This window comes from Camelus bactrianus, chromosome 8, assembly GCF_048773025.1.
Source record: "Camelus bactrianus isolate YW-2024 breed Bactrian camel chromosome 8, ASM4877302v1, whole genome shotgun sequence".
Lineage (NCBI taxonomy): Eukaryota > Metazoa > Chordata > Mammalia > Artiodactyla > Camelidae > Camelus > Camelus bactrianus.
The window spans coordinates 94,900,556-94,928,358 of record NC_133546.1 but is presented as its reverse complement, the minus strand read 5'-3'; the positions used below and the strand labels follow the sequence as shown (position 1 = coordinate 94,928,358).

The following is a 27,803-nucleotide window of genomic DNA, read 5'->3' as shown; positions in this document are numbered from 1 at the left end:
GGGAGTTAATTAACTGAGTCAATTAACATTTAATAAATATGATGCTTGGTTGAAAAGACAGTTATAGACAGAATATAATCTCTGAAGCCTTTAAAAACGGTTTCATTAATGAAATATCAGTGGGGGAGATACACAGTTTATCTTATTTATGCCTGTCTTTTAAAGTAACAAAGAAAGAAGACAGAAAATGCAGAGGATGGTTTCTGTTCTTCCTTTCTGCTTGCAGGTGCCCTCACCTCCAGTAGCATCCATCCAGACACCGGAACTGACACTGGCCGTGCTCAGAAATTCCTCAGCCCTGAAGACACAACTGACAAACAGAAGGGGGCCACGCCCTTTTACAGCAGGTGCTCTCACTTTGTTGATCCTTATGTAACTGAGCGGTGTCAATCAGGATTGCCCGTTTTACATTGTGTGGCACTGCTGCGGTGTCTCCTAGTTACTTGTTTCTGTAAGTATTCATGTATTATTCCCCACTGCGTGGTACTACACGTCTAAAAATGCTTTTTTTCAGATGAAAAATAATGTGCATTTAATATAATATGTCTGAAAAAAGGGGCAAAAGATTCTATCATGGTCCCTCTACTCAGAGATAATAATTAACAATTTAACATTTATTTTCTGTTCTTTTCGTTAGTGTGTATCATCTCTGTCATAAAAACCAGTGAGCACTCTGTCCCTGTTTACTGTTCGGAGACCTCCATTTTCCATTCCACTTATTACATGTTTTTCTACAATATTCTATCTCCCCTGGCATGATTTTTAAAGACCAGTGTAGCATTCTGTCTTATGGAGGCATCGTCCATTTTACTTCGGACTTAAATAAACTTTTAAATTCCAAGTATACTTAACTGAAATACTGAAAAGAGAACTGTGGTGGTACAGGAAGGCCCCTAACTCCCTTCCCATTATTTCCTGGGAGTAAAAGCTGTTGAAAATTTGGTATATATATTTCATGACCTTTATGCCTATGAGATACATATATATACACATATGAGAAATCAATGTATAGGTGTGTGTATATATGCTTTATTTAAAAATGAGACCATACTATATGTTTTTCTGCAGCTCGCTTTATTCACTCAGGGATATATCATGGACGTCCTCCCACTCCAGACTCACCCGGCCCTTTCAGATAGATTGGAGGGGTCTCCTGATGTGCGGGTTTCGTCTCTTGTCCACGGACACATTTGGTGGGAGAGTGCTGTGGACAAGGCCCTGGACCACGGCGAAACGCCGGCTCCCTCAGTGCCCGCAGCTCGCCTTGATTTACCGCATCATTGTCTTGATGGTGGACAGTTAAGTTTTCTCCATTTTCCACTGTCAGAAAGAATGTTTGAGTTGCATCCTTCTTGTACAGACATTCCTGTGATCTTGTATGTGTATTCCTTTAGTTAAGGCTTCTGGAAATTTAGTCCCTGGATGTGACATTTACATTCATCACAGACTCCTTTCAAGTGACTAGAAATTCCTTCTCCATTGGGGAATGAAAAAATGCACAATTACTTATGTAACCAATTCTCTATCGCTGGATATGATTTCACTTCAGTTTTTCTTCCCACCTTTGTATACAGTGCTGTGTAAATGCCCTGATGGGTACATCTTTTTGGACTGATTTTTTTTTCCTAAAGGAAACGATTCCTAGAAGAGGAGTTGAGTCAGTGTGTATGTACGTATTTCAGAGCTTACAAATCCATTGATATGTCATCCCCTGAAATTGTCGCTCATGATTTGTTCTCCCACAGATGGACACTAGCTAGAATATCTTAAAAATATTTGCCAATATGATAAGCAAAAGTGCTTTTTCATTGTTTTTATTTGCATTTGATGACCAGTGAAGTTTTGAGCATTTTTCACTCATTAGCCATTTGACTTTTTTAAAATGAATGATTCCTTTTGTCCTTTGCCCACATTTAAGTGAGGGAGCTTCTTGTTGCTTTGTGACAGCTTTTAGTATGTTATGAAAATTAACTTCGTGAATTCATCAACATGTATCACAGAGCTTTTTCTTGTCATTTCTTTCCTTTCATTTTGTTCAGGAAGTTTTTTGATTTTTGTTGTGGCTCAAACTATTCTTAGGATAGTAAATGTCTTCCTTATGGGTTTTATCTTTGACATTATTCTTAGAAATACTCTCTTATAATGGAATAAATCTCTTCTGTAGGTTTTTATAATCTCTAAGATGGAGATTATAATAGTACATGTTATAATGAGGAGAAGTTGAGTTAATAAGAGCAAAGAGTTGTATTTGCTGTTACTAGTACTTTTTAATATTTACATCACTATCTGCAATTTATCTTGTGGTCATTATGACAGCAATGGAATTTATTCTTTCCAGGTGATTCTCTGTCCCAGGACAATTATCGAATTCATAATTTTTTCTTTGATTTGAAATCCCACCTGTACAAAATACTTACATACACTAGAGTCTCTTTTTGAGTTCATGGTTCCCTTCTGTCAATCCCCTTTCCTTTCTCCAGCACCATATCTTACATATTGTAAAAATTTATTTAATAACTGGCAGTCTGATTTTTTTTGATTCTTTTCTTCCATCCCAAATTTTCTTGTCAAGTATTATGACTTTATTATTCCTGAAGAATTCCAAAATATTTTGTTCAAGTTAAAAAAAATCAGATTGGAATTTTCATGGGATATTTTAGTAAGTTTTGAATTATTCTTAGGAGAACTTACATCTTTACAAAACTGCTTTTCTCCATGCAATATGTTTATGTCTCTACATTCATACCTCTTACTTTAACCCTCAGTATAGTCCTGAAGTTTCTCCATTTAGAATATGGGCATAATTTTTGAATTTATTCAAGATTATTGTTATGTTTTAGTTAATTTTGTAAGTGAGAATTTTTTGCTATTATATTTTTAAATCCTTAAAACTGACATTTAGAAAGGAAGATTCGGTTTGTCAATACTTACTTTGTAACTTGTCATTTAAAACTGTAAGTATTAAGTACTTATTCCAGAACCCTTTCTTTTCTGTTTTTAAAAATTTGTTTCCAAGGTTCTCAAAATGTTCATAGCTAAGTAGTTTAGGTGGGGACACAGATGGAGAGAGGTAGTGTGGCTCACGTACAAACTGTGAGCACATTCATGGCTGCCTTTAGGCTGGAGAAGCTGCAGAAGAGCTCAGGTTAGACCAAGGGTGGCTTTTTCTGCACTTGAAAGCCAGCTTTCCTGCCTGTATGGTGAAGCCTGGTGGGCGTGGCAGGTAGATGATCAAGGTCTGATCAAGGTCATTGGCTGCACAGAGCGCTGTGTCTGTGAGAACTGGAGACCATTACCATGGGAAATGCTTGGCGCCAGGAACACTGCAGGGGAGCTGGGGAGACTGTGTGTTAAGGATTTTCCAGCCCTGGGAGTGGGAAGATGAGACTCTGCATTCAGATCTGAGTTTGAATTCATCCTCTCTTGTTTACTGGTCCTCTGACTTTTGTCAAGTTATCTACCCGCTTTGAACTCCTGTTTTCTTGTCTCTCAAAACAGGAGAATTACAGCCTGCTGCTAGAGTGTTTGCTCAGGGTAAATGATTTGTGTCTATAAGATGCCACGTACAGTCACAATCTCAGTGAGAAATGGGCTGTCGCCTCTTCTTCTGCAAATCAGTGCTCGATAAGACATCGGGGGAAAGCCAGTCCCTAATTTGTATGTGATGCAATGAGGAACAAAATTAGCGTCTTGCCTTTCCCTAGCAGTATTCTTACTTCTTTGCTTCATTTACCTCTTTCCTCCTTTACTCTCCCATTTCACCTCCTCCACCAAAAGAGTCTGAGTTTGTCTCAGAACACTATATTCAAATTACTTTAAATGTTGGCTCATCCCCATGAAATTACAGTGAAATTAAAAATAATCTGTACACGTCCCAGACATGATTATATTTGATTTACACACACACACACATACACACACACACACACACACACACACACACACACACACACAATCAGGCTACCTCCCATTTGCTGAGGGAGAAGGACCACTTTTTCTGAGATTTCATTCACTGAGCGTGAGAGCAAAGTCTCTTAAGCAGAAATTCGCCTGGCTTCTTGCATGGTTTTTTCAATTGGATTTCTGCTTTGTGTCCACAGAAATAGTCTCCTATTAGAAGAGGGGAAGTGGAGATATAGATATTCTGCTGAGATATTGGTTTCATCATATTTGAGTTGGAAAGGACTTACGACAGCATAGAGTCGTACCTTTTTATGGGTGAGAATCCATGATAGTGTAACTTGGACAAGAACCCGGGTCTTCTGTCTTCATGTCCACGCGGATGAAGAGGCAACTGAGTGGGGGATGGCAGGGATCCTTGCTTGAGTTCCGGGGTCTTGCTAGTTTCCATTGTTCAGCTGCCTTTAGTTTATGTCCATGTGGCCTCTCATGGGAAGGTCACTCTATCCTGATAGATTGAGTTTCTAATCAGCAAAAAGGTCTGGACCCACTCATGTTTCCCAGAGATTTTCTGCTGACCTGCTGACACTTTATATATATGAGACATAAGAAACTGCTGGATATAAAATCCTTATTGTTATCATTGCCCTCGAGTTCCACAGGAATGGGGTGCTGTCTCAGGCTGTCTAAGGCCAGCTCTGAACAAAGATAGGGTGATAGGCTGTGCAGCTGGACACTCCCCAGTCGAATGGGATTTCCAACTTAGTTTTTAGAATCAGGCAGATTAGTTCAAATCTTACCTTTACCAGTTATTAGCTTTGTGACCTTGAGGAAGAAACTTTACGTTTTTGGGGACAAATTTCTTTATCTGTAAATAAGTTCAGTATTTAATTTAGGGTTTTTGTTTTAGAATTGAATGAGCTAATTCCCTCATTTATTCCTAAAATACTGATCACATGGTTCTATGCTGGTGACTTAGTGGTTGATTACTAAGGGACTCAGTAGTGAGAATGTGGGTGAGGCTCCCTGGATAATAGAGCTTATATTCCATGATATGCTTTTAAAAGACTGGATTGCAGTGGATTTTTAGTAAATGTCCATTCCTTTCCTTATCCCCATTGATTGTGTATATATCTTTATACTAATATATGAATAATTTTTTATTGCAATTTAAGTCTTTTTGTAGTATTTAAAGTATGCAGCTATAACAAAAATACGTGAAATAAAATGTTTTGAATTTATTTTCTTTTCAATGAGCAAAACAAAATAAAATAGAAAAGAAAAGAAAAAGTTTTGAAGGAGTAGAAATAATTTTATTTCCGTGGAATCGACTCTCTATGTTAGGTTTTTCCGTTGTGTTTTTAAACAGCATATAAAATTGACAGGTTTTGACTTCAGTGTTGATAGCTGGGTGAGTATAGGTTTTTTTGTGGTTGTCTTTGATGAATTATTTGCACTAGATCATAAATAATGTGCATGTAACATATTGGAAACGAGGAAAGAGTGGAGACATACTACCTCCAAAGCAGTCATTTTGTTACCGAGTCCAAACTCATTCTGCTCACCAAATGACAGGCCAATAAACTGGGAGATGAGGTGTTGGAGCAAGGAATAGTGACTTTATTTGCAAAGCTGGCAGACCCAGAAGATGGCAGACTGATGTCCTGGAGAACCATCTTCCCCAAGTCAGAATTGAGTCTCCTTTTATACTAAAAAGGGGCGGGGCTGCAGTTGGTTGTTGGAAACTTCTTGTTGTATGAATTGCTTGTCCTTTGAATCCGCTGTTCTTGCAGCTGTCTATGTGGATCAAATCATGTTGCCCCTGTAAAACCTCCAAAAATAAAACAAAGTTATTCTCTATTTTGCAACTTGCCATCTCTACGTAAGTGCAGATAAGTTAGCATCTTTCAAGATCACGGCCAGGAGAAGAGGCTGTCCTGGATATTTCAGTCTAAAGGCAACTTTCTTTTACAAATGGTGCAGAGATAGCAAGTCTGAGTCTAGAAAACAGGGCACAGGGTTAAAGCCAAAGGAACAGACCTAACATGGGGTCAAAATTGTTCTTTTCTATTACAATTCCCTTTTCCACTTCATAGATAAATTTAGTAAGAAACATGAGCAATTTTGTATTTTTGCTTCTTAATAACCGATAAGTGGGCCAACTATATATTTGAGAGCAGGGATGCTGTGCGGGCATAGGGGACACAGCAAACTCTTGTTGGGGGTGGCCGACCCTGGAACATGTCTGATGCCCCGTGAGTGTTGGTGAGGGTCCCCCTAGCCAGCAGCTCTCTTTAGGAGCCAGCATATGGGCATTGATATCTGGAGACCTCATTTTCGGTTGCAGGAAATTTTTTAGAGGCTGCGATTGTAAAATCACTCCACTGGGGATAATTAGGGAAAAAAGGAAAAGGAAAAGGGTTTGGAGTAGAGTAGAAGAGAAGGACATCAGATCACCGAGCCTGAGTGCTTGGCAGCGGGGCTTCGGGGGAGAGGGGAGCAGACGTGGGGAGGGGCCTGGCCCCGGAACCAGCTCCTGCACCTGTCCCCGTGCCCAAGCCACATAGCTTTTAATTGGGCCACCTCTCTGGGCTGGATGTCACCCTGGGCAGAACCTTGAGAATCGAAGGTAAGGGGTGGGCAGCACTCACCTAGGGCTTCACTGTGGATTTCGGTCAAGTCCACAGTGCCTTTTCTGGTCATGTGTCTTCACTTGTCCTTTATCTCAGGATCTGAGGAGGAGGAGAAAGGAACTCAGGTAGAGATCCAGGAAGATATCCGACTGTGTTAAGAGAGGACAGACACAGTGACACGGGGAGCGAGGACACTTGCAGCAAAGTAAAATTGCTTCACAACTATTGCTTCAGAGTTGCAGGTGTGAGAGAGCCTAAGCCTGTCTCAGAGTGCAGGGGACAAGTGGAAAGGAATGGCAAAATTGCCACTGAAAATTGAAATTTTGTTAAATAGCCTGCTACTGTTGCTTGTATCACTTGAATGAATGCAGGCATATTTCTGTGGGCATTTATAGGTTCACTCAACCCCACCAGCCCCTCTTGCCCCCATCGGGGATGGGATTTCTCAAGCACAGTGCCCCTCCTGCTTGGGTGGGCCACGCTGCGTGTCCTCGCCTGGGGCCGGGCTGCTGCAGGGCACTGAGTCCCCGAAGCCCGGCCTGGGAGACACGACAGGAATATCTCTGCTCTCGACTGAGGGCCTCCTTTTCCCCCTGCAGTGTAAGAATGCCGGTGACTGAGTTAGAAGCATGCTCCCAAGCTCTCCATGTCCTTGCCATTCAGAAGCGGACCCTGGAAGCTTCCAAATTTCTCCAGAATGCGTTCTACATTCACCTTCGGCAGGTGAGATTATGTCTTTACACAAGTGGAGGAATTACTGCCGTTTTCCTGGAACTTACTCACCACTAGTCCATCTGATTTTTCTGTGCTAGGATTCAGTATGGCCTGCTAAAATATGTGGAGTCAGATCTTGAAACACTGATGAAGAGGATCATTTATTTTATTTCTATATATGATAGCCTTTTACTTTCAAAATTCAGAATTATTGGTTCTTTCAGGAATTTTTGGGGGGTTGGCGAAACAACTTTGCTCTTACCATCTTTAAGACCTGTTGCTTTGTGCCTCTCTCCTGTCTTCTGTCACTTGTGAGGCGATACCATTTGTGACCCTGTCCGTGTTTTTCATGTTATAAATCATATAGTCTGTTAAAGTACAGTCCCTTTTACTTCGAAGATATTCCACAAAAACTACTAAAACCTGGGTGTGGTTTTAAGAAGACAGAATCATTAGAACATATACTTGCAGGTTGCTAGTGCAAAATCCCCAAATCAATAGTCTAGCTCAACATCTAAAATCTTTCTAATCTACCTTGGATTTGTATGGATAAGTGAAGCAGTTTGCTAAGAACTCAAGACCAGGGTTAGAATACAGGCTGGTGTAGCTCAGCAGGTCCTCCTGAGCCAGCGCTGTGCCAGAGGGTGGGGCTGAGGGGGAGAGGGCTGGGCCTTGGGGAAAGGGGAGGGCCAAGAAGAAGGGGGGTCCTGTCGTTCCTGAGCTCAAAGTTTCATGGCAAACACCTTCACCAGGTGAAAAACTTGGAGTTTCTTCTAAGAACAGTAGGTTTGAAAATAGTCATAAAAGCACAGGAGTGACAATATCTCTTTTGTGTCTAGTATGGGAGAGCGGCTGTGGGGCCACTTGGGAGACTCGTGAGTCCAGGTGTGCAGTGTTGGTGGCTTCCACCTGAACGGTGGGACAGTCAGTGGGATAGTCACTGGGAAAAAACGAACAGACTTTATGCATGTTTAGATGGTAAAAAGGAAAGGATGAATGATGTCTGTGAAGTTAGGATGGAGTTAGGCCCAGGTTTCTGGGTGGATTAATGAGGTAAGTGATGGTCCAGCTGTTCTCTGAGGAGGGAAAGCTGCAGAGGTAGCTCTGGGGGAAAACTGATGAGTTCAGCTGTGTGTAAAGTGAAAGGCTGTTCGATGTGTGGTCTGGGAGCTCAGGTGAGAGCCAGTAGCGAGTAGCGGGAGGGGAGAGAGACTGTCAAATCATTTTGTGAGCATACAAATAATTATGATTAATGATACACTTAAGCCTTTACATTCTGGATTTAAAACCCATTAACATTTTGCTATATTGACTGCAGAGGTTCCTATTTTTTTTTAACAGAAATAAAATAAATAGAAAGAAAATAGTGGAGTTAATGAACATCATAGTGTTGATGTGTGTCCTTGTATGTATTTTGATACCTCATCTGTTTACAACCATAATCTGTAAAAAGTTAACTAGTTTAGCATAAGAGTTAAACAGAGGGACGTGACACACAGTGTTGGTGCTTGAAGCTGATCTTCTCAGGCAAATTATGTCGCCTCTCTGTGCCTTAGTTCCATCTTCTGTGACTGCCCCCGGGCCCCTCATCACAGCTGAGTTCCTAGACTAGATGTTGGGAGGGAGGCTGCTAAGGGAGTAAGAAGTGGCAACTGCTAGGGACACTGAAAAGAGACACAAAAAGTGATTAAAGCCGATAAACTCAGTACACACTAATACTCTCAAAAGAGAAAGAATCCCGCAGTGTTTTGAGCCACTTAGCGTATGGGAAACAAAACCGCGTGGACCCAAAGCTCTTGAGCATGTGAATATTGTGGGTGGGAGGGTGTCATCAGAAAAGGGTTGAGAAAAGGCCTTTTGGTTTCCCTTGACGTTTCCAGTAAGGATGGGGAGCAGAAGAGAAAACCCCCTGCTTCACAGTGGAAGCTGCTGTTTTGTGCAAAACTGACCAAAGGTTGGAGAACATTCATCAGCGGTGCTGGCAAATGAAGAGACTTCGGGATTGGGTGGGGCACTTGCTGCGACTTCCAGGTGACCTGCTGGCTGGGGGCTGTGTGGCGGGCAGTAGGTTTGCAGGGTGACCCGGGCATAAACCCTGGCTCTGAGGCTGCTGCTCTGACTAGCAAACCTGGGCACCCGCAGTCCTAATGGGGCAGCTCGGGATGTGGCCTGGGACACCTGCCATGCTGAGGGCGAAAAGAGGGCTTCCCTGAGGGGTTGTCCCTGCGGAGAGTGGAAACGTCCTCCTGCAGGGGAGGAAGAGCCTCTGAGCATGGTGCTGGATGCACAGGCAAGACCACCCTGAGCACGGAGGGTTTGGGGAGCTGGAAGTCACACAGTGTCCCGAGCAGCCTTGTTTCTGAGAAACTAGAGGGAGAAGAGGCTGAAAAGGCAGGTTAGTGTCAGACACTGTGGTGGGTTATGAGTGACAGTAAAGGACTGGTCCGGCAGGCACGAGAGAACCCTGTGGGCGTCCCAGCGGGGGCGTCACACCGGAGGGTGTAGCTGGGTTACAGACTTTGCCACTTATTAGCTGTGTGACTTTGAGCAAGATCACCCCACCTCTCTCTATATATCTTCATCTGTAAAATGACACAGTGACAAGCTCGTGTCATCAGAAGGCTTAGTTTAGCTCTGATCCTCTGTGTCCAGTCTTGTCAGTGCTTCCCTGCAAGGTTCTGCATTGGCTGCTCTTATCCTCAGATGGGAGGGCGTAGAGGGACATTGTAGCACCTGACGGCAGGAAGGGGTTGTTTTAAAAACAGACATGTAGCCGCCTGCAGCTGCAGGCCTGCAGGCAGTTAGATTGATGGTCCTGGAGAGGACTTTGGAGGCCTTAGCATGGTTTTAAGACTTGTTTTCCCTTGGGGGCAGCATTTGCCTTTGCAGATTAATGTTGAAGATTTGGGCTTCTTGCAAAGCTGTCTTCAGAGATGGTTATATACGTAACTAATCGTATAAAATAAAACGCTTTTATTTAATGTGTGGGACTTTGCAGCTGTTGGGAATAGCTCTGTTGGCCTGGTCTCCACGGAGGACACTAGGCGTCAGCAGAGCGTGCGGGAAGGCAGGCAGCTCGCCATGCTGCTGCGGGGTGTTCTCCCCAGCACGGCACTCTGCTGAGTTGACTCTTCTCTGAGTTTGGTTGCCAGATGAGCAGACAGCAAATTAATGAGTTCTGGTCGGATTGTATAATGACAGGAAGAAACAGGGTCCCGTAGTTTTTCTGGACTAGAACATGCTTTTGGTTCCTGATCCAGTGTGTTCCATTACAGAATTGATGAGTTGTGTCTATTCTGGGACTTGTCGACTGAAAGAAATGTGTAACCTGAAAGTTTAGAGTTATGCTTTATTTGGCGGGAGGACTCGAGGCGGGATGACAGCGTTCAAATCTGTCTGAGGGACTGCTCCCAAGAAGTAGGGGAGGAGCTAGGATTATATAGGAACTTTACAACAAAGACCAGGGAGTTGGAAGAATAAAATATTGCTTGTTATCTAAAGAAATCCAGGCATCTCAAGTTCAAGAATTTAGTGATTTTCTTTGTATGGGAGGAAGTAAACATTTTGGCTCATTGAATTCATTATTTTTACAAGCACCTAGTTATCTAGGGCCAGTATTCTGTCCTTTCTTATTCTGAGTCCCCTCAGAGGGCACCATTCTGAGTGGCTGCCTAGGCTGAGCAGGGGAGGAAGAGCCTCTGAGCAGGGTGCTGGATGCACAGGCCTGTCCTCCCTGGGAGATGGTGGCAGCTGCTGATGACTTGGTTTCAGCATTCTTTGTTTACTGACATGGTTGCCGTATTTTCATTCACATTGTAGTATTTTCATTCACAGTGCTCCCCCTTGGTCCTAAATTCGACCAATATTTTGAGAGACATTTCATGACCAATTTTGTCCCAGGGTGCTATGAAGTCTCATTCCTAGTTCAGTTTGAAGAAACTTCTGACCTGCCATTCAAGGTGTTAGGTGTTTTTATCAGGCCCTGTTGATACTAAAAGTTCTCTGGATGGCCTGTCTTACTAGTCTGTTTTGATCCAGGAAATGTTTACCCTTCGTTGCTCATTCCCATACCTAGTATCACACTGTTATAATTATTTTATGCAGGGTTATAAATTTTATGTATTTCTTCAATATGATTTGCCATCATCAATCTTGTTGTAGGCCTAGCTACACTTTGGGAAATGTAAGAGAAAACAATCTTATAAAATAGACAGGATATAAGTAATAGAGCTAGTTACGTTAATAAAGTCACGATTAAGAATTTAATAGTCAAGAAGTTGTATTTTTGGGTTAAAATTTTTCTTGTGTTTCTGACTGAGTTTAAGTGATCTTACGAGAAAGTTCGTATTTATGGTCAGGCTTCGAGCAGGTATTAATTGGCCAGGTGAGGTCTCCCACCTTGTAAGATCAACAGTGGCCTAAACAGAACTATAATTTCCTTTTTAGAATAACGTTTCTGAGGGCTATCTAGTTAGAGCCTTGGAGTAGGGAAACCCACCAAGGTAACACAGAAGTACTAGACATAGGTAATTTACCATAAACTTAACAATTGGAGTAGTTCATAATCAAAGGTAGGAGAAATTATCAAAGTAATTGGTATACAGGCCTGGTCTGGTGTCTTGGGTCAGCTGTCTACCTCATATGTCGTCGTCTTCTCATCCTGGCCTGGTAGCTTTTTCTCCATTTGGGCCTTGTTTTAAGGTGACCAGTGCTCTATAGGCCAGTGCACTGCAGGGGCTCATTCTCATTGGAAATGAATCTGAAAGTCAGTTTCCTTCAGCTTTGCTGTGTATGGTCTAGTTAAGAGTACCTGATAGAGTCCTTCCATTCAAGTTGGAGACAGTTTTTTAAGTCATTCCTGTTCCAGTATGTATAATCCCCTGGCCGCATGTCATGGGGCATTGAATCTTTACCCAAGGATATATTACTAAGCTTCAGAAAGAAACATACAGTGTCCTTTTAATAATTCAATTAAACTTTGCAGCAATGTAACATGACAGCAAGGAATGATCTGGGAAGTGTCTTACTAAATATAGACCTCAATTAACAAAACGAGAATTTAATATCCACTAAAATATAATCTTTTTCTCTCTAAAGTTCCCTCATTTTTATCAAATATAGTCAAATCAAGGTGAATTTGTTTACAAGTTGTCTGATTATTTGATCATATAGGCTCTTTTAAATTGGCTGTGTTGGAACTTTTAATAAGGACTTTTAAGCTAGAATGTTAATAAAGTTTGCTAAGGCCAGGAAAGCCCCGTCAAGGGCTTGTCATAGATTTCTGCCTAACAGATTTAGGTAAATTCTTTTCTTTTTGAAGTCCTTAAAATACCTTGAGGTTCCTATACCTGTTAGGAGACGATATTCCTAATTTATCTCATAGAGCCACTGGGGACCTTAAAGATTTTAGTCTCTTGAGAGATCAGATAGAGAGAAAAGATAACTGTTCTAAGTCTGCTTACATAGGTATAATTTATCAAATTGATGTGAGTCATAACTAGTTTAAGGAGAAGAGTTTCTTTATGTCTGGTAAACAGGTTAAAAGCCAGTAGTATTTCAGACAAAATCAAAAATTGTAACCATATTCATCAGTTTACTCAGTCCCACGTAACTAATTCTTTTAATCAGAGTTTTCATTAGACCTTTAAAATTTCTTACCCAGTTTATTTCAGTGCTATAGTTTGAAATTTATTAGAAATCAGTAAATCTCCTTGAAGAGAGAGTATTTTGCAAAATCATCAGAAGAAAACAATTACCTGCCTATAAATGACAACAGAATTAACAGCATGGTTAAACAACATTACACTGTAATCTATAAAGAAACCTGGTCACAATAACCAGAATTATGACTGGTAACATTTCAGATATACCAGAATGTTAGGGAGTCCATATAATTTCTAGAATATCTATATTAATAATATTTTCTCATACAATATAACCTAGGAAGATTTATTATTCATTTGACAATACTTCCCATGTTAGTTAACATGCCAAATGAAACTTACTACTTTAAAATCTCTCTTTGAGATGTTTCAGGGACCCTTTGTAGCATCCCATAGTTAACTGGAGACCAAAAGAATTTTAATGAGAAATTGATATTTGGGGAGCTTGTTAAAAGTTTTCAAAACACTTGGTCAGATAAACGTATAGATCACTGTAAAGTAGTACTTACTCATTAACAAGAAAATATTTCAAAGGTAAAGGCACAACAGATCACTTAAGTCGCATAAGAAGCTTTACAATTTGTTACTGAAGGTGGATTAATATTTTAAGAAAATTTTGTCCCCTTAACAGAGAGAAAACCAAATCTAGTCTTGTACCAGCTTACTTCTAAGATTCATTTACTTTGCCCAAATTGATTCTAAACTTAGCCAATTCTGACCACGTACAAAACTCTTTCCTCAGTGTTCCTCTTCCACAAGCCTTCCCTAGCTTTCTATACTCGTATTAGTGTGTCCCTTATTTTTTCTTCCATTCACAAGTAACCAGATTCAGGACAAAGTCACTATTTTTCATTAACAAAATATAATTCCATTCCTTATATCTTCCTTTACACATTTATCTTTCCTTCCTAGGATACTGAGATCTTTCCCTTAATAATAGAGACTATTTCAGAGTGGCACCAAGCATTTATTAATATTTCTAAACACCTTTAGTTTCTCTGTAAGAGGAAGTCATATGTTAAGTAATTCATATTTCAATCTTATTTTATCTGAAAATGGTTTAGCTATTAAATAAAATCCTATCATTTAACTTAATTTAGCACAACTCTAGAATTTAGATACCAAACATTTAGAGATTATAATAAGCATATAATTTAAATATATATTTTAAAAAATTTACCCAAAACTCTCATCTGATTTGCATTTAATTTACTTCAAATTTTATCACACCACATTACTATTATTTTTTTTGACAAATCTGTAACATATATAACAGGATCTTATTTGACTTTCATTAATCCTAGGTACAGTAAAAGTATTATACTTAATATTGATGACTTTAAAGATGTCTATATTAATTAGAACATACTTAAACTAAACAATACCAAGTGTTATCTTAATATTGAATATTTTCCAGTTCACGTGAACCTGAAGGTCAACTTAGTCAGTTTTTATTTTAAAAATACTTAATTTGTAAACTATTACTTTTTACGTCAATTAAGCAGTGCTCTTTGACTTTGTTTTTTTTTTTTTTTTTTTTTTTTTAGCTGTAGAAACATCTCACATCTATAATGTGTACTCAGGCTTATAAACAGACCAAAGCTAGAGATCTCATAGCTTCACTTTAAAACTTACTTATAAGATAGGTATAACAATAGTTGGAGTAAACTTAATTTGCTTGCTCAAATCACTAAGGCTTACTATTTATGAAAAAGACATTTAAGATTTCTTGACAAAGTCTGACGGACCCATCAGAGTTCTGGGTTCTAAAATGCCAAAAATTTCATTGGCCTTAAGTTTTCTCTCATTGAGCTAATTAGGCTCAGTCCTAGGTCACTGTTTGCTGTATATACATTTCTGATCTGCAAGACAATGACAGACACTTCCAGTTCCCCAGAGAACTGCTCTGTCACGCAGGCCCAATTGTATCTCCTTATTTGGCTTTTTTGTATCAGTGAGAAGAGCTGTAAACAAAGAATTCCATGTTTTAAAACTTTAAGGTTCAATTTATCTTGTCTTCCAAAGCTTGCATAAGGCATTTAGTAAGGTCTCTTTTCCTTGAGTTATAAGTTAAACCCAGGGTAAACCTCTTATTATATTTTTCTATTAGCAACTGAATATTAGTTTTTAGTTTTACATTGTATTGGACGGCTCATGTAACTCTATTGGTTTCCTTTATTTTGTTCAATTAATATTTTCTGAGGGACAGAAATGTGCCCAGCCTTGTAATACCAAGAAGGGGAAGCGTTTTTCCATTGAAACACATCTTTCCCACAACATAATTAAGCAAAAAGTTTATATAAAGCCCATTTAAACATACCAATTTTACAAACTTTTATCTCAATTTTATTAACACTTATACCTTTAATTTTAATATTTATTAGGTTTAATCAATAATTTTTATTTCTAGAATGAATGCCAGAAGCCTTTTTCTTCTTTTCTTTTCTTTTCTTTTTTTTTTTTTTTACTGTATCTAAATTTATAGAAAAGTTTCTGGGATCCCCAAGTTTGAGCCAAAGAACTTAGGCCCTTCTCAACTTTTAATTTGATTAATTGGTCTGTTACCCCATTCATTGATCAAATATCACAGTCTACATATATTATATGTATCTATCCCTATAAATACATACATTTTAAACTGGGGCAAATAAAACGGACTTCTTTGAACTTTAATTTTGGGGGGCAGTAGGTGATTTTCTTTGGCCATTTTTTTTTAACTTTACGTAGTGTAGTATCAAAACCTTGTCTCTAAATCCAAAAATGTCCATTTTATTTATCTCATTCAAAATAACCATCAAAAAAATTTACCCATTTTGGATAATCCCCTTATCTTTTTTTTTTTTTTTCTGTTAAGAAAAAATTCTTTCGAAATTTTTACATTCTTTTTTCCAGTTACTCAACCTATTTAACATTAATTATTCTAAGATTTTATTAACATCTCTAAAACCATTAATGGGAAAGGAAAAACATAAATGTAGCTTTTTAAACCAGTTTTTGTAAAATAAGTTCTTAGATTAACCATTAGATATATTTTCTACCTTTAAACTTGATATTAATAGGTACCAATAAAACGGCTGTTTATAATGAGAGCTCTTTTAACTTTCACCAATTTAAAAGTTTTTCCAAATTAAGGGATCCATCATATGGCCATCAATTTATATATATATAGTGATTTTAAACGACTAAGATGAAGAGGCTTTTCCAAATGAGAGTAGGGGTGCTGCCTAAATAAAATTCAAAAGTTTACTCTCCAAAAGGTAAAGCAGTTCATGGTCCAGACTGATGCAACAAAGGTTAAGATGGCAAAATGCCTGAAAATTGGTACAAAGGATTGTTGAGAATCCCAATTTATTTGTGTGGCCACCATATGTACACAATACTTGTACCTTTTGCATGGCAGAGTCCAAATTTTCCATTAAAAACAAAAAGGAAACAAATATATACATACATACACACACATAAAACACCCAGCGAAAGATAAAACGTTTATATTTCAAGGACACAGGAAGAGAAATCCAAGTTCCCCCTAAAAGGGTTTTGGTTTTTATAAGTCCAGAATTCCAAAAAATGTTTTTATCAGACCTGGTTAGTCACTTTAAGAGGGAGATTTTTTTTTAATTCCCAATTAAAATTGTAAGTTTTGTATGTATATAAAACTGGCTGGGGTATTAGCTGGAGGCTGGCAATCTGTCATTTCTTTATCTTTTTTTCCTTTTCTTTCTTCCTTTCGTTCTTTTTTTATTTTTTTTTTTTTTTTGAAAGTTCTATTCCCCATTCTAAGGTAGGGTTGTCAGAATAAAATTGCTAGTAGGTTTTCCCACAGGGACAACTCTATGGCATGAAGTCTTTGCCTATACCACTCCTGCAAGTTTCTCAGTCATCCGAGAAAACTGTTACCAGCCAGGAAGGGGGTCCCATTTTTGGAGTTGAAAGGTTCCTCATAAGAGTTTTACTTTTATTCTGAAAAATTCAATGGAGGTAACCAAATTGAGGAAGACATTAGACCAGCCTCTTACCTAACCACTCAGTCCTGACCCCAGTGTCTTTCAACATGGACCCACTCTGGATATCTCCACTGGGAATTTTCCTGGTATCTTTCAATCAGCCCCACCTTGGACGTCTACTAAAGATGGGTGTTTCCCGTTATCTTTCAACAAGGCCCCACCCAGTATGTCTCCACTGGGTGGGTTATTCCCCCCCAGTATCTTTCAACTGGAGAGCCAGGTACCTGGATACACCACCAAATAAAACTCAGGATTATCACCCAATATGGGAGATCCGAGAAACAAGATTGACTTACCCAAATTCATCTGGACTCCCCGAGGAGGTGGATGGGCACAAAGGGCCACTGCTGGTACCAAGGCTCCTGATACTCGGAGAGTTCAGGTGGAGAAAGTCTGCTCTGGGTCCCTTCATGGTGTCCAAAACTGTTGACTGAAATACATGTGCAGCCTAAAAGTTAAGAGTTATGTTTATTTGGCGGGAGGACTCGAGCCGGGATGACAGCCTCTCAGATCTCTCTGAGGGACTTCTCCGAAGAGGTTGGTGAGGAGCTAGGATATATAGGAGCTCTACAACAAAGACCAGGTAGTTGGAACAATAAAACATTGTTTGTTATCTAAAGAAAGCCAGGTATGTCAAGTTAAAGAGTTTAGTGATTTTCTATGTATCATTTGGGCTCACTGGTTTCATTCTTTAGACAAGCACCTAGCTATCTAGGGCAAGTATCCTGTCTTGTCTTATTCTCATTCTGTTCAGAGGGCACTGTTGTGAGTGGCTGTAGAGGCTGGTCTTCAGGCCTGTCCTCGCTGGGTGATGGCGGAAGCCACTGATGACTTGGTTTCAGCATTATTTGTTTACTGACATGGTTGCAGTATTTTCATTCATATTGTAGTATTTTCATTCACAGACTGATTGTGGATAATCTGGAAAATTGGAAAGGAACCGAGATAGAATTACTGCAGGTACCTTCTACTTTAATATTTCGTGTGCAAACATAAACACGGATGAAGCATACATTTGAATTTGGTGGTGTAGGGAAGGATTTCTGCACATTACAGGAGAAGGCAAGGCAGAATTCTTCTACTTTGTTGGCAGGGATGTGGGTCCACCTGTCTTTTCTGTAGCAGTTTCTGAGAGCAGTTTATGGTAACTAACAAACATTGACAAACGGTGGAACACATTGCATTTAAGAGCTGGCCTGTGCAAACTTGTGTATTGGGCAGGTGGATTGGAGAGAGATGTAGCCCAGGCCTGGGCTCAGATACAGGTTTAAATCGCCATTTCCTCACCAGAGGGCCTTGGACTAGAGTGTAACCTCCCTTAACCTGTTGGTGAATCTGTGAAATGGGCATTATAATATTCGTTTCTTCCTGGGTTTGTTGTAAGTTGTAAACAGTATTATAACACTCATGAAACACTTAACAAACAGGCACTTAGCAGTGTTCACTGTGTCTGTCCGCCCCGCTTAGCGTGTGTCACAGCCGTAAAGGTAGCATGTGCCTGTTGAGGATGCACTGGTAGCCCCTTGAATAGGTTGTGAATTTGGTGATTTCCTTTAATCCTGGAAACTCTATATGCCATGGGCAGTTATTTTCATGGACAGATGAGGAATCTCAGGGTAAAGAAGACTGTGTAATTTGCCCAAAGTCAGACCATAATTTTGGGTGCTGGGGCCTCGGTTCAGCATGGGCCCCTGGGCCTTCTGCCCTCTCCGTTCAGCCCCAGAGCCAGACGTGGGGTCGCCTTTCTCCCAGCCCAGAATATCCAGTAGGCAGCAACACAAACCTGGACCTGTGCTGCTTAAGCAAAACTCCGGAGGGGAGGCAGGTACTAAGGGGATAAATGTAAAAACAGACGACTGCAAACTGTGATCAGCTCTGAGAAGGAAAGGAACACGCCTCGCCACGCAGAGCTGGGAGCTTTCCCTTCGGGGCTGCTCTGGGGGCGTTCATCTCAGCTAAACAAACTCCGGTCCTGCACCAACGCAGGAAGGCAGGGCGCGTGTGACCAGGTTGACTTGGCCTCGTTGATCATACTCATTCCCCATTCAGCGGCAGCTCTTACGGGCACTTACCTAGTAAACAGATTTTGGCCATTATCATAACGCACTTTGCTTGGTAGTTTTATTGGCCTCACATTTGAGATGAGGTAATTGAAGCTGGGGAGTTTGTTGCATGCCCGTGATTACTTTGGAAATACCCCCACTGGTCTTTCAACCTAGACTGGTGTGGCTGTTATATCCCAGCCCTGTGAATGGCATCGTGTAGCTTCTACCAAGTGGTGCAAATGACTGACATTGATTTTTCTTAATTCGTAGGAAATGGTATGTGACAATAAGAGAAATAGGTAGTCAGAAATTGTTTGGAAAACTAGAACAAAATCCAATTCTTCCCCAGCTGGGGAAGCGTACCCAGTGTCACTCACCCCACTCACTGCCTGGCATCTCCTCCCTGCCGACTCCATGTTCAGAAGCCACTCTGAGCCTTTGAAAAACATTTTGCCTCATGACACTGTTGACTAGGACCTGCGGCCTCTCTGTCCCTGGTTAACTCTCTCTTCAAAGCCATTTAAATTTTATGCAGGCTCCTCAGCTCAGATGTAAGAATAGCCTCTTTAAACTTCTTGATGCAGCTCCTTAGTGAAGATCTTGCGAAGGAAAGCTAGCCAAAACCTGGGAGGTATGCACACAGTGACTGCAACCTCAGCACTTTGTGAAGTTCAGAATCAGAGGGGTGGGAGACTAAGGAAAGGCTTTTTAAAGTAGAAAGGGGAAAGTGAAAGGACACAGGCTGTGTGAGACTGAAGCATCTCGGTCCCAGCTAGCAAGGCAGCTGCGTTCAGGATGGTATGTGAGGAGTACAGAGTTCTCACAAAGAAAGAAATGGTGGGATGGGAGGGAGGACAGATAGATTCTTTACTAGGGAAGGAAAAAGTGCGCTGAAAACTTCCTGGTTGAATAAGAGGACTGTGACATGATGTGCTTGTATTTTGGAGAGAAGGGTTTTGTGGGGACAGGCCTAGGAGAACGCTGTCTGGCTAGGGTGTCAGCACAACAGGGAACCACAGAGAACAGGGCCGACCTCAGGGCACCTGCTGGGGGAGGGGCTGCCCGCCATTTTGAGCCCTGGGGGCTGCTTCTTTCCCTTAGCTGGGGCCTCAGAACACCCTTCATATCCCAGTCCTGTTGATACAAGAAAACAGATGTGGGGCATGAGAAGGGCTGTGTCCCAGGCTTTGGTTGAGCCCCTGGAATGTGCCCCACCAGACGTGGGTCCTTGGCTTCATGCAGGAAAGATTTCAAGAGCAAGCCACTGTTGAGTAATGGTAGATTTATTCACAGAGACACATTGAAAGGCAAGAGAAAGGCCACGAGTTTTGGGGTTCGGGTGCTCAGATTAAAAGTAGGTATACACTCCACAGATAGAGTGTGGGCCTTCTCGGAAGAGGGAGAGAGAGTGGTGACCGCGAGGTGGCGCTGTGTTGCTCGTTTTCTTGGGCTTGGTTGTTTCATATGCTAATAAGTAGACTGAGCAGCCTAAGGGCAAGGGGCTGGGATTCCCAGGGAGTTGGCCATTTCCCACCCTGTGACCTTTTGTGGCTAGCCTTGGGATGGCCATGGTGCCTTGGGGCATGTTATTCACCATGTTACTATTACAATGGGTGTATAATGAAGCTCAAGCTCTGCTAGAAGTTATATCTCTTCATCTTGAGCCTCAAGGCCTATTGGGGATTGAATCCTTCACCATTTTGATGTTAATTGTTGTGGCCTTCCTTGAATGGCTGTGCTCTGCCCCCTTCCATCCTGTCTCACTGTGATGACACAGAGAGAGCAAAGGCCGGGACCTACCCGTGCTCCTGCATTTAACAGGGGGATGGGTGGTGTGGGCTGAGGATGACTCTGAGTGGTGAGAAGGATGTTTCAGATTTTCCCACGTGGGACAAGGGGACGTGCCAGCAGCCACTGCAGATTGATCTCACGGGCATTATCGCTTGTGTCACTCATCTTTTCTATTTTACTTTTTTTTTTTCAAGTATTTAATCTAAATTTAATATCAGGTTTTTTTAGGAAACAAATTTCTCTTTTTCTTTTCTTTGGGGCTCTTTAGGGGGTAGGTAATTAGGTGTATTTATCTGTTCGTGGAGGCCCTGGCACTTGAACCCAGGACCCCGTGCACGCTAAGCACACGCTCTACCACTGAGCTCTACCACCCATCACATCATCTTTTCCTTTTTGCTTTAGCTGCCAAGAATCTTACAGCTGAATTTCTAGTCGGCCTTTAACACTTACCCTAACTTCATGGCATTCATTTTTATGACTTTACCTTCCCCTGGTTTCATTTAATTATTCAATCTCCATTTTGTCTTCACTCTCACTTTTGTCTTTTTGTTGTTATGGTTGTTAAGCTGTGTTTAAAAAAATAGTTTAATTTCTCTTTTAGCAGGAGGCTGAAAGTAAATAAATATGTAAACAAACTTATCACACTTAAATATTTTATACTTTCTAAGCTGTTTAGTAGTTACTTAAAAACCGAATTGAATACTAAAGTGATAAAATTTTTAAAATATTTTTTAATTTTTTATAAAGGTATAGCTGATTTACAATATGATATAAGTTTCAGGTGTACAATAGTTGCACAATTTTTATTTTTATGTTCCATTTGTAGTTATTGTAAAACATTGGCTATATTCCCTGTGTTGTAAGATCCATCCCTGTAGCGTGTTTATGTTAGATGGAGCAGTTTGTTTAAGAAAGCTGGGTAACGCAGAGTCTGGGGAGTGGCTCCGTCTAACCCATGTTCATGGTCACCCTTCCTGTCAGAGCCCAGGCCCTCACTCCTCTCTGCAGGGGAGCGAGTGGAGGCAGCCCTCATCGGAGCTGGCACCACCCACTGAGAGGCAGTGACAACAGTGACTCTCTGTGGACATGCAAATTGTTGTTCCAGGAGCTTTACATGCATTTCTGCATTTAATAATTAAAGCCCTCCTGTGAGGAATCATTTTATGTTTTTAATGAATAATACATTTTATTTTGATTTTGATAGACTTCAAACCTCCAGAAAATGTACTGGAATAGTACAATAAACGCTTAGAGCATTTCACCTAAAAGGGCACTATTTGCCCTTTTGTGTGTGGCTTATTTTAGTATAAACTTTCAAGGTCCATCCATGTTGTAGCCACAATCAGTAATTTTTTCTTTTGATTTGATAATATCTTTTTCCTTTTTTTTGGTTTTTGTCTATTTAAAAATATTTTCATTGAATTCTAGTCAGTTTATAATGTTGCATCAGTTTCTTGTGTACAGCACAACACTTCATTTATATAGAAACATACCTGTATTAATTTTCATATTCTTTTTCAACATAAGTTACTATAAGATACTAAATATATTCTCCTGTGCTATACAGTATAAACTTGCTGTTTACTCTATACATACTATCTGCAAATCTTGAACTCCCAATTTATTCCTTCCCACACCCTCTCCCCTCTGGTAACCATAGTTTGGTTTCGATGTCTCTGTGTCTGTTTCTATTCTGTAGATAAGTTTATCTTTTTGTTTGGTTGTTTTTTCTTTTTTTGTTTTTTTTTAGATTCCACATGTGAGCGATCTCATATGGTATTTTTCTCTCTCTTTCTGGGTTACTTCACTTAGAATGACATTCTCCAGGTCCATTCATGTTGCTACAAATGGCATTATTTTATTACTTTTTTTATGGTGAATAGTAGTCTATTTTACAAATATACTACAATCTCTTTATCCAGTCATCTGTCAGTGGACATTTAGGTTGTTTCCATGTCTTGCTATTGTAAATAGTGCTGCTGTGAACATTGGGGTGTAGGTGTCTTTTTGAATTAGGGTTCCTTCTGGATATGTGCCTAGGAGTGGGATTGCTGGGTCATATGGGAGGTCAATTTTTTGTCTTTTGAGGAACCTCTATACTGTTTTCCACAATGGCTCCACCAAACTGCATTCCCACCACAGTGTAGGAGGGTTCCCTATTCTCCACAGACTCTCCAGCATTTATTGTTTGTGAACTTCTGAATGATGACTATTCGGACTGGCGAGATGTGATATTTGATTGCAGTTTTGATTTGCATTTCTCTGATAATGATATTGAGCATTTTTTCATGTGCCTATCGGCCATTTGTATGTCTTCATTGGAGAACAGTCTCTTTAGGTCTTCTGCCCATTTTTGAATTGAGTTGTTTGTTTTTCTTTCTTATGAAGTTTAAAACTGTTTATATATTCTGGGAATTAAGCCCTTGTCAGTCTCATTTATTGCAAATATTTTCTCTCATTCCATAGGTTGTCTTTTTGTTTTGCTTACTGTTTCCTTTGCTGTGAAAAAGCTTGTAAGTTTAATTACATCCCACTTGTATATTTTTGCTTGTATTTCTATTGCTTGAGTAGACTGCTCTAGGAGAACATTGCTGAGATGTATGCCAGATGTTTCCCTATGTTTTCTTCTAAGAGTTTTACAGTGTCTTGTCTACATGTTTAAGTCTTTAAGCCATTTTGAATTTATTTTTGTGTATGCTGTGAGGGAGTAGTCTAACTTCATTGATTTACATGCAGCTGTCCAGTTTTCCCTACACCATTTTCTGAAGAGGCTGTCTTTACTCCATTGTATGTTCTCACCTCCTTTGTCAAAGATTCAATGACCAAAAGTTTGTGGGACTATTCTTGGTAATTTTGTTTATCCGTTCATTGATGGATGGATATTGTTTGTAACCTTTGGCTACTCTGAATGATACTGCCATGAATATTGATGTGCAAGTTTTTGTGAGAATATGTTTTCATTCTGTTGGCTGTACATTTGGCCCGCCATATCTGTAGTTTCCACTTCATGGATCCAGATGGCTGATTGTAAAGGGACTCGAACATTCTTGGATTATGGAATCCAGGATGGGGTGTTCCTGAAACCAACCCCTCGTGGATACTAAGGGATGACTCTACGTGTAGGAGTGAAATTGCTGAGCCATATAACTCTAACCTTTTGAGGAAACAACAGACTTCTCCAAAGAAGCTGCACCATTGTCCCTTTCCACTGGCCGCATATGAGGTATCTCTGCCTCCTGAACAACACTTGTTATTGTCCATGTTTTGATTATAACCATCCTGGTGGTTGTAAAAATCGATCTCATTTTCATTTTGATTTGGCTAGTGATGCTGAGCTTGTTTTCATATGCTTATTGGCCATTTCTGTATTTTTTTAAATCCTTGGAAATTTTAAAAATTGGGTCGATTTTCTTTGTATTGTTCAGGTGTAAGCATTTGTTATGTATCCTGAATACTAGTCTCTTATTAGATACATGCTTTGTAAAATTTTTCTCCTATTCTGCAGATTGTGCTTTCACTTTAGTTCTTTTAAACATTAAAACAATTTCTTTACAGGTGAGGTAATTAGATGTATTGATTTATTTTATTTTTCTTGCTAATCACGCCCTCTATCAGTTGAGATACCCCCTTCCCCTGTCATTTCACTTTCTTGATGATGTCCTCTGTAACAAAAAGGTTTTAATTTTGATGAAGTCCAGTTTATCTGCTTTTTCTTCTATCACTTGTGCTCTTCGTATTGTATCTAGGAAACCAAAGCCTATCCTAGGACTTCAAAGATTTATACTGTGTCTTCTTTTAGAAAGTTTATAGGTATAGTTTTTACGTTTCTGTCTCTGATCCATTTTGAATTAATTTTTATTTGTTATATAAAATATGGGGGTCCAGATTCCAGATTCATTCTTTTGCCTGCAGATACCCAGCTTTCCCTGCACCATTTGTTGAATAGACTATTCTTTCCATGGAGTGTTGTTGGCACACTTGTGGAAAACTTTGTTTAAATGTAAGTTTTTTCCCCCTGGGATTTTATTGTGTCTCATAGATTTATTTATCCAAACTTATGCCAGTAACATACTGACTTAGTACTATAGCTTTTTAGTACACTTTAAAGTGAGTCATTCCACTTTGCTCTGCTTCTTCAAGATTGCTTTGGCTGTCCTGGGCCCCTTGCACTTCCATATGAATTTTGGGATAAGTTTTTCAATTTTTGCAAAGAAGTCAGTTGGAAATTTGATAGGGATTCCACTGAATTTGTAAATCACTTTGGGGAGTCTTAACATTTTTAACAATATTGTCTACCATTCCATCAACATGAGATGTCTTCCATATATGTAGATCTTTTAAAATGTATTGGTGATACTTCAAAATATTCAATGTACAAATCTTGTAAATTTTTGTTAAATGTATCTCTCATTTAATTTTTAATGCTGTTGTAAATGGAAAATCTGAGCTTCTTGGGGTAGGAGTATATATCAATTTGTTTATTTCTAGGATTTCTATGCAGCAACTACCCTAGGTTTATATTTGCAACATAAATCTATCCACAACTCTTCCCACCCCCATGTTATAAGAAACCAAGACCCAGGTTAAGCTACCTGAACACCTATGTGGAATTGAGAAATGAGACCCTTGGGTGGTGCTTTTTGAAGATGATACTGAGAGCTTATTTAGGATGGCTTCATCTTAATTTCTTTTAAACAACACTTTCGGTGTAGTCAGATATATTAAGAACATGCCCTTTTGATGTGCAGAGGAGCTAAGACTATTATCAAATAATTTCTAGAGAGAGTGTTGTACTTGAAATCTAATTTGCATCAATCTTTGAAGATTTATGTTTCAGGAGCTTTGACTAAAGAACACCTGTCTTTATTCATTAGTGACAATTAAATGCTCAAGCAACATGTAATAGTCTGAGAAACTGCCCCCGCCCCGTAGTGCTGGGTGGCTGCAGCAGCTGTAACAGGAGTCAGCGCTTACCTTTCCCAGTATGCTTGTGCTGATCCGCTCAAAGAGGTTCGTCCAACAGTGTGTCAGTTGTCTGTTGGACATAGCCATAAAACATTGAGTTAAGGTTGCTGGAATGCATTATATTCTTATTAATAATAAGTAAGCACATATTGAGTACTTACTGTATGTTGGGAATTGTCCCTCAGCCTCACATGAATATTATTTCTCTTAAAACCTCACATATTTTCTTGTTATTCTCACTTTACAGATAAGGAGACTGAGAATTAAGTCTTCTCTCTTTTGGGTGGAGCTCATTATCAATGACGGGAAGTTGTAAGGAAAAAGATATTGATTCATCCTGAGAAAACAGTTTTCTGAGAGTCAGCAGTAAAGAAGGTGGACACTGAAGAAGGTGATCATTGTTCGATTGAGACGAGCCCCGGGTTGTACGGAGTCAGCATCCCTGTCCTGGACACAGCCAGTGTAGAGCTGCGTGGTGCTTGAGGCGGCGATGCCGTGCAGGGAAAGCAGATGCCGGGCCATTGGGCTGTGCTCAGGCCCGGTGGGGCTTTCTCCTAAGGGCAGTGGACAGTCATTGACAGATTTTAAGTAGGGGAGTGGGGTGCTCTCGTAGATCACTTTTGTCTTGTAGAATGCTTAGAAACATTTAGAAGGCTCAGCTGGAGGTGATGTGATGTGTCAGATTAGGGTGGCTGCCAGGTGTAGGAGTGTAGAATTTTCAAGTGGTTTTCAGTCCCAGTTTTGTGGCTCAGTAGCCATGTCACTTTGTATGATGCACTCAAGGAAGAGAAACAATTTATCTAATCAATAAATGCAGTGATGTACCGACCTCCCAGGACTGCTGTGGAGATCCAGTGAGATAACGTGTGCACAGTGTGCAGCATGGTACCTAGCACAGATTCAGTGCTGAGTGAGTGCCAGTGAGTATCTGGTAGGACAGGTGTGGGTGGTGGGACTCGGTGACTGAGGAAATCTGGGCCCTGAAGGAGGGGTCCAGTCACATCTGTGAGTGATGGGCCTGAGCTCGGAGAGGCAGAGAGACCTTGCCCCCCGACCAGGGGCCCTGGGCTGGACGGCTATGGGAGGAGAACCGTGAAGTCAGCTCTTTGCAGGTGGAGTTGGAGTTGCCCTTGCGACATCTAAGTGCAGTGTCACGAGCTCAAAGAGGAGGTCTGGGCCCAGGCTGTGAATTTTCCTATAATCTTAATCCCTGAGGACGCTGAGGTAGTGATCACTGAACGTGAAGACATACTTTACAGGACAAGTGAATAGTAGTATCATCTCTGTCATCAAAGCTCACGTCTCTTTATTCATCACCCACTTTGCTAATTGGGTACTTACAGAGCTCACTTCACCGACCTCCCCTGGGCTCAGGCTCCACAGTAAAGAGCTGGTGAGCCTCCCTCCTTTCCAGAAGACGAGACATTTTGCTGGTAGCCTTCTGTAACTAGCCAGACTTAGAATTTTAGTTTGTTGATTTAATTCTATTTTCTATTAGCCATCTCCTGACAAGAGAGACCTTTTACCTCATGGTCATATTTCAAATAGCTGTTACTGAGAATTGCTGATCTGATCCATAGAGTAAGTATTATATTAACCTTGTAGAGTACTTATCATTTTTCTGTCTTTGCCCTTTAATTTTGTATGCCCTTCCTCTATCCTTTTTGGGGCATTAATTTTTTTTAATTAAAAGATGTCTGTTTGCAGTTAAGAAAACAAAAGAAAAAATACACATGATAGCTAAACATAGAAAATATCTAGTGTGTTTTCTGTCTTGGCAATGGAGGGTTGTAGAAACTTGTGAAAACCTTCATTACACAGGTTTCTTAAAATGCGGATTAAGAAATAAAACCTTCCTTCTTCATCTTACAAGCTGCACAGCTAATTGTCAAGAAAGTGAGGGGAAATCCTCAGAAGCCAAGACAAACCAGAAAGCAGGGATTCTGGGTGATACATGAGCCTTAGAAGCCCTGGGGTGCCTGTTGGCTCCTGTACTGAGTTTCAGTTGCCTTGACAGTAGGGCAGGAGGTGAGCCCGAAGCCTCTCACACTGGGAGTTGGATGACTGATCATATGTAAGGCCAAGCCC

General features: G+C 40.3%; 1 protein-coding gene across 50 annotated transcripts in view; it reads left to right on the top strand.

Annotated features, from left to right (window-relative positions):
* LOC141578437 (uncharacterized) overlaps positions 1-27,803 on the top strand; it is a 511,397-nt gene that overhangs the window by 54,239 nt on the left and 429,355 nt on the right. For 44 of the 50 annotated variants that reach the window (XM_074368867.1, XM_074368840.1, XM_074368860.1 and 41 more), the window contains 2 exons: positions 227-347; positions 7,133-7,256. In XM_074368867.1, coding sequence (XP_074224968.1) covers positions 227-347; positions 7,133-7,256 — 245 coding nt within the window. Of the gene's footprint in view, positions 1-226; positions 452-7,132; positions 7,257-25,962; positions 27,297-27,803 lie in introns of all 50 variants that reach the window. The other 6 variants (XM_074368876.1, XM_074368871.1, XM_074368872.1 and 3 more) reach the window with 5 other exon arrangements.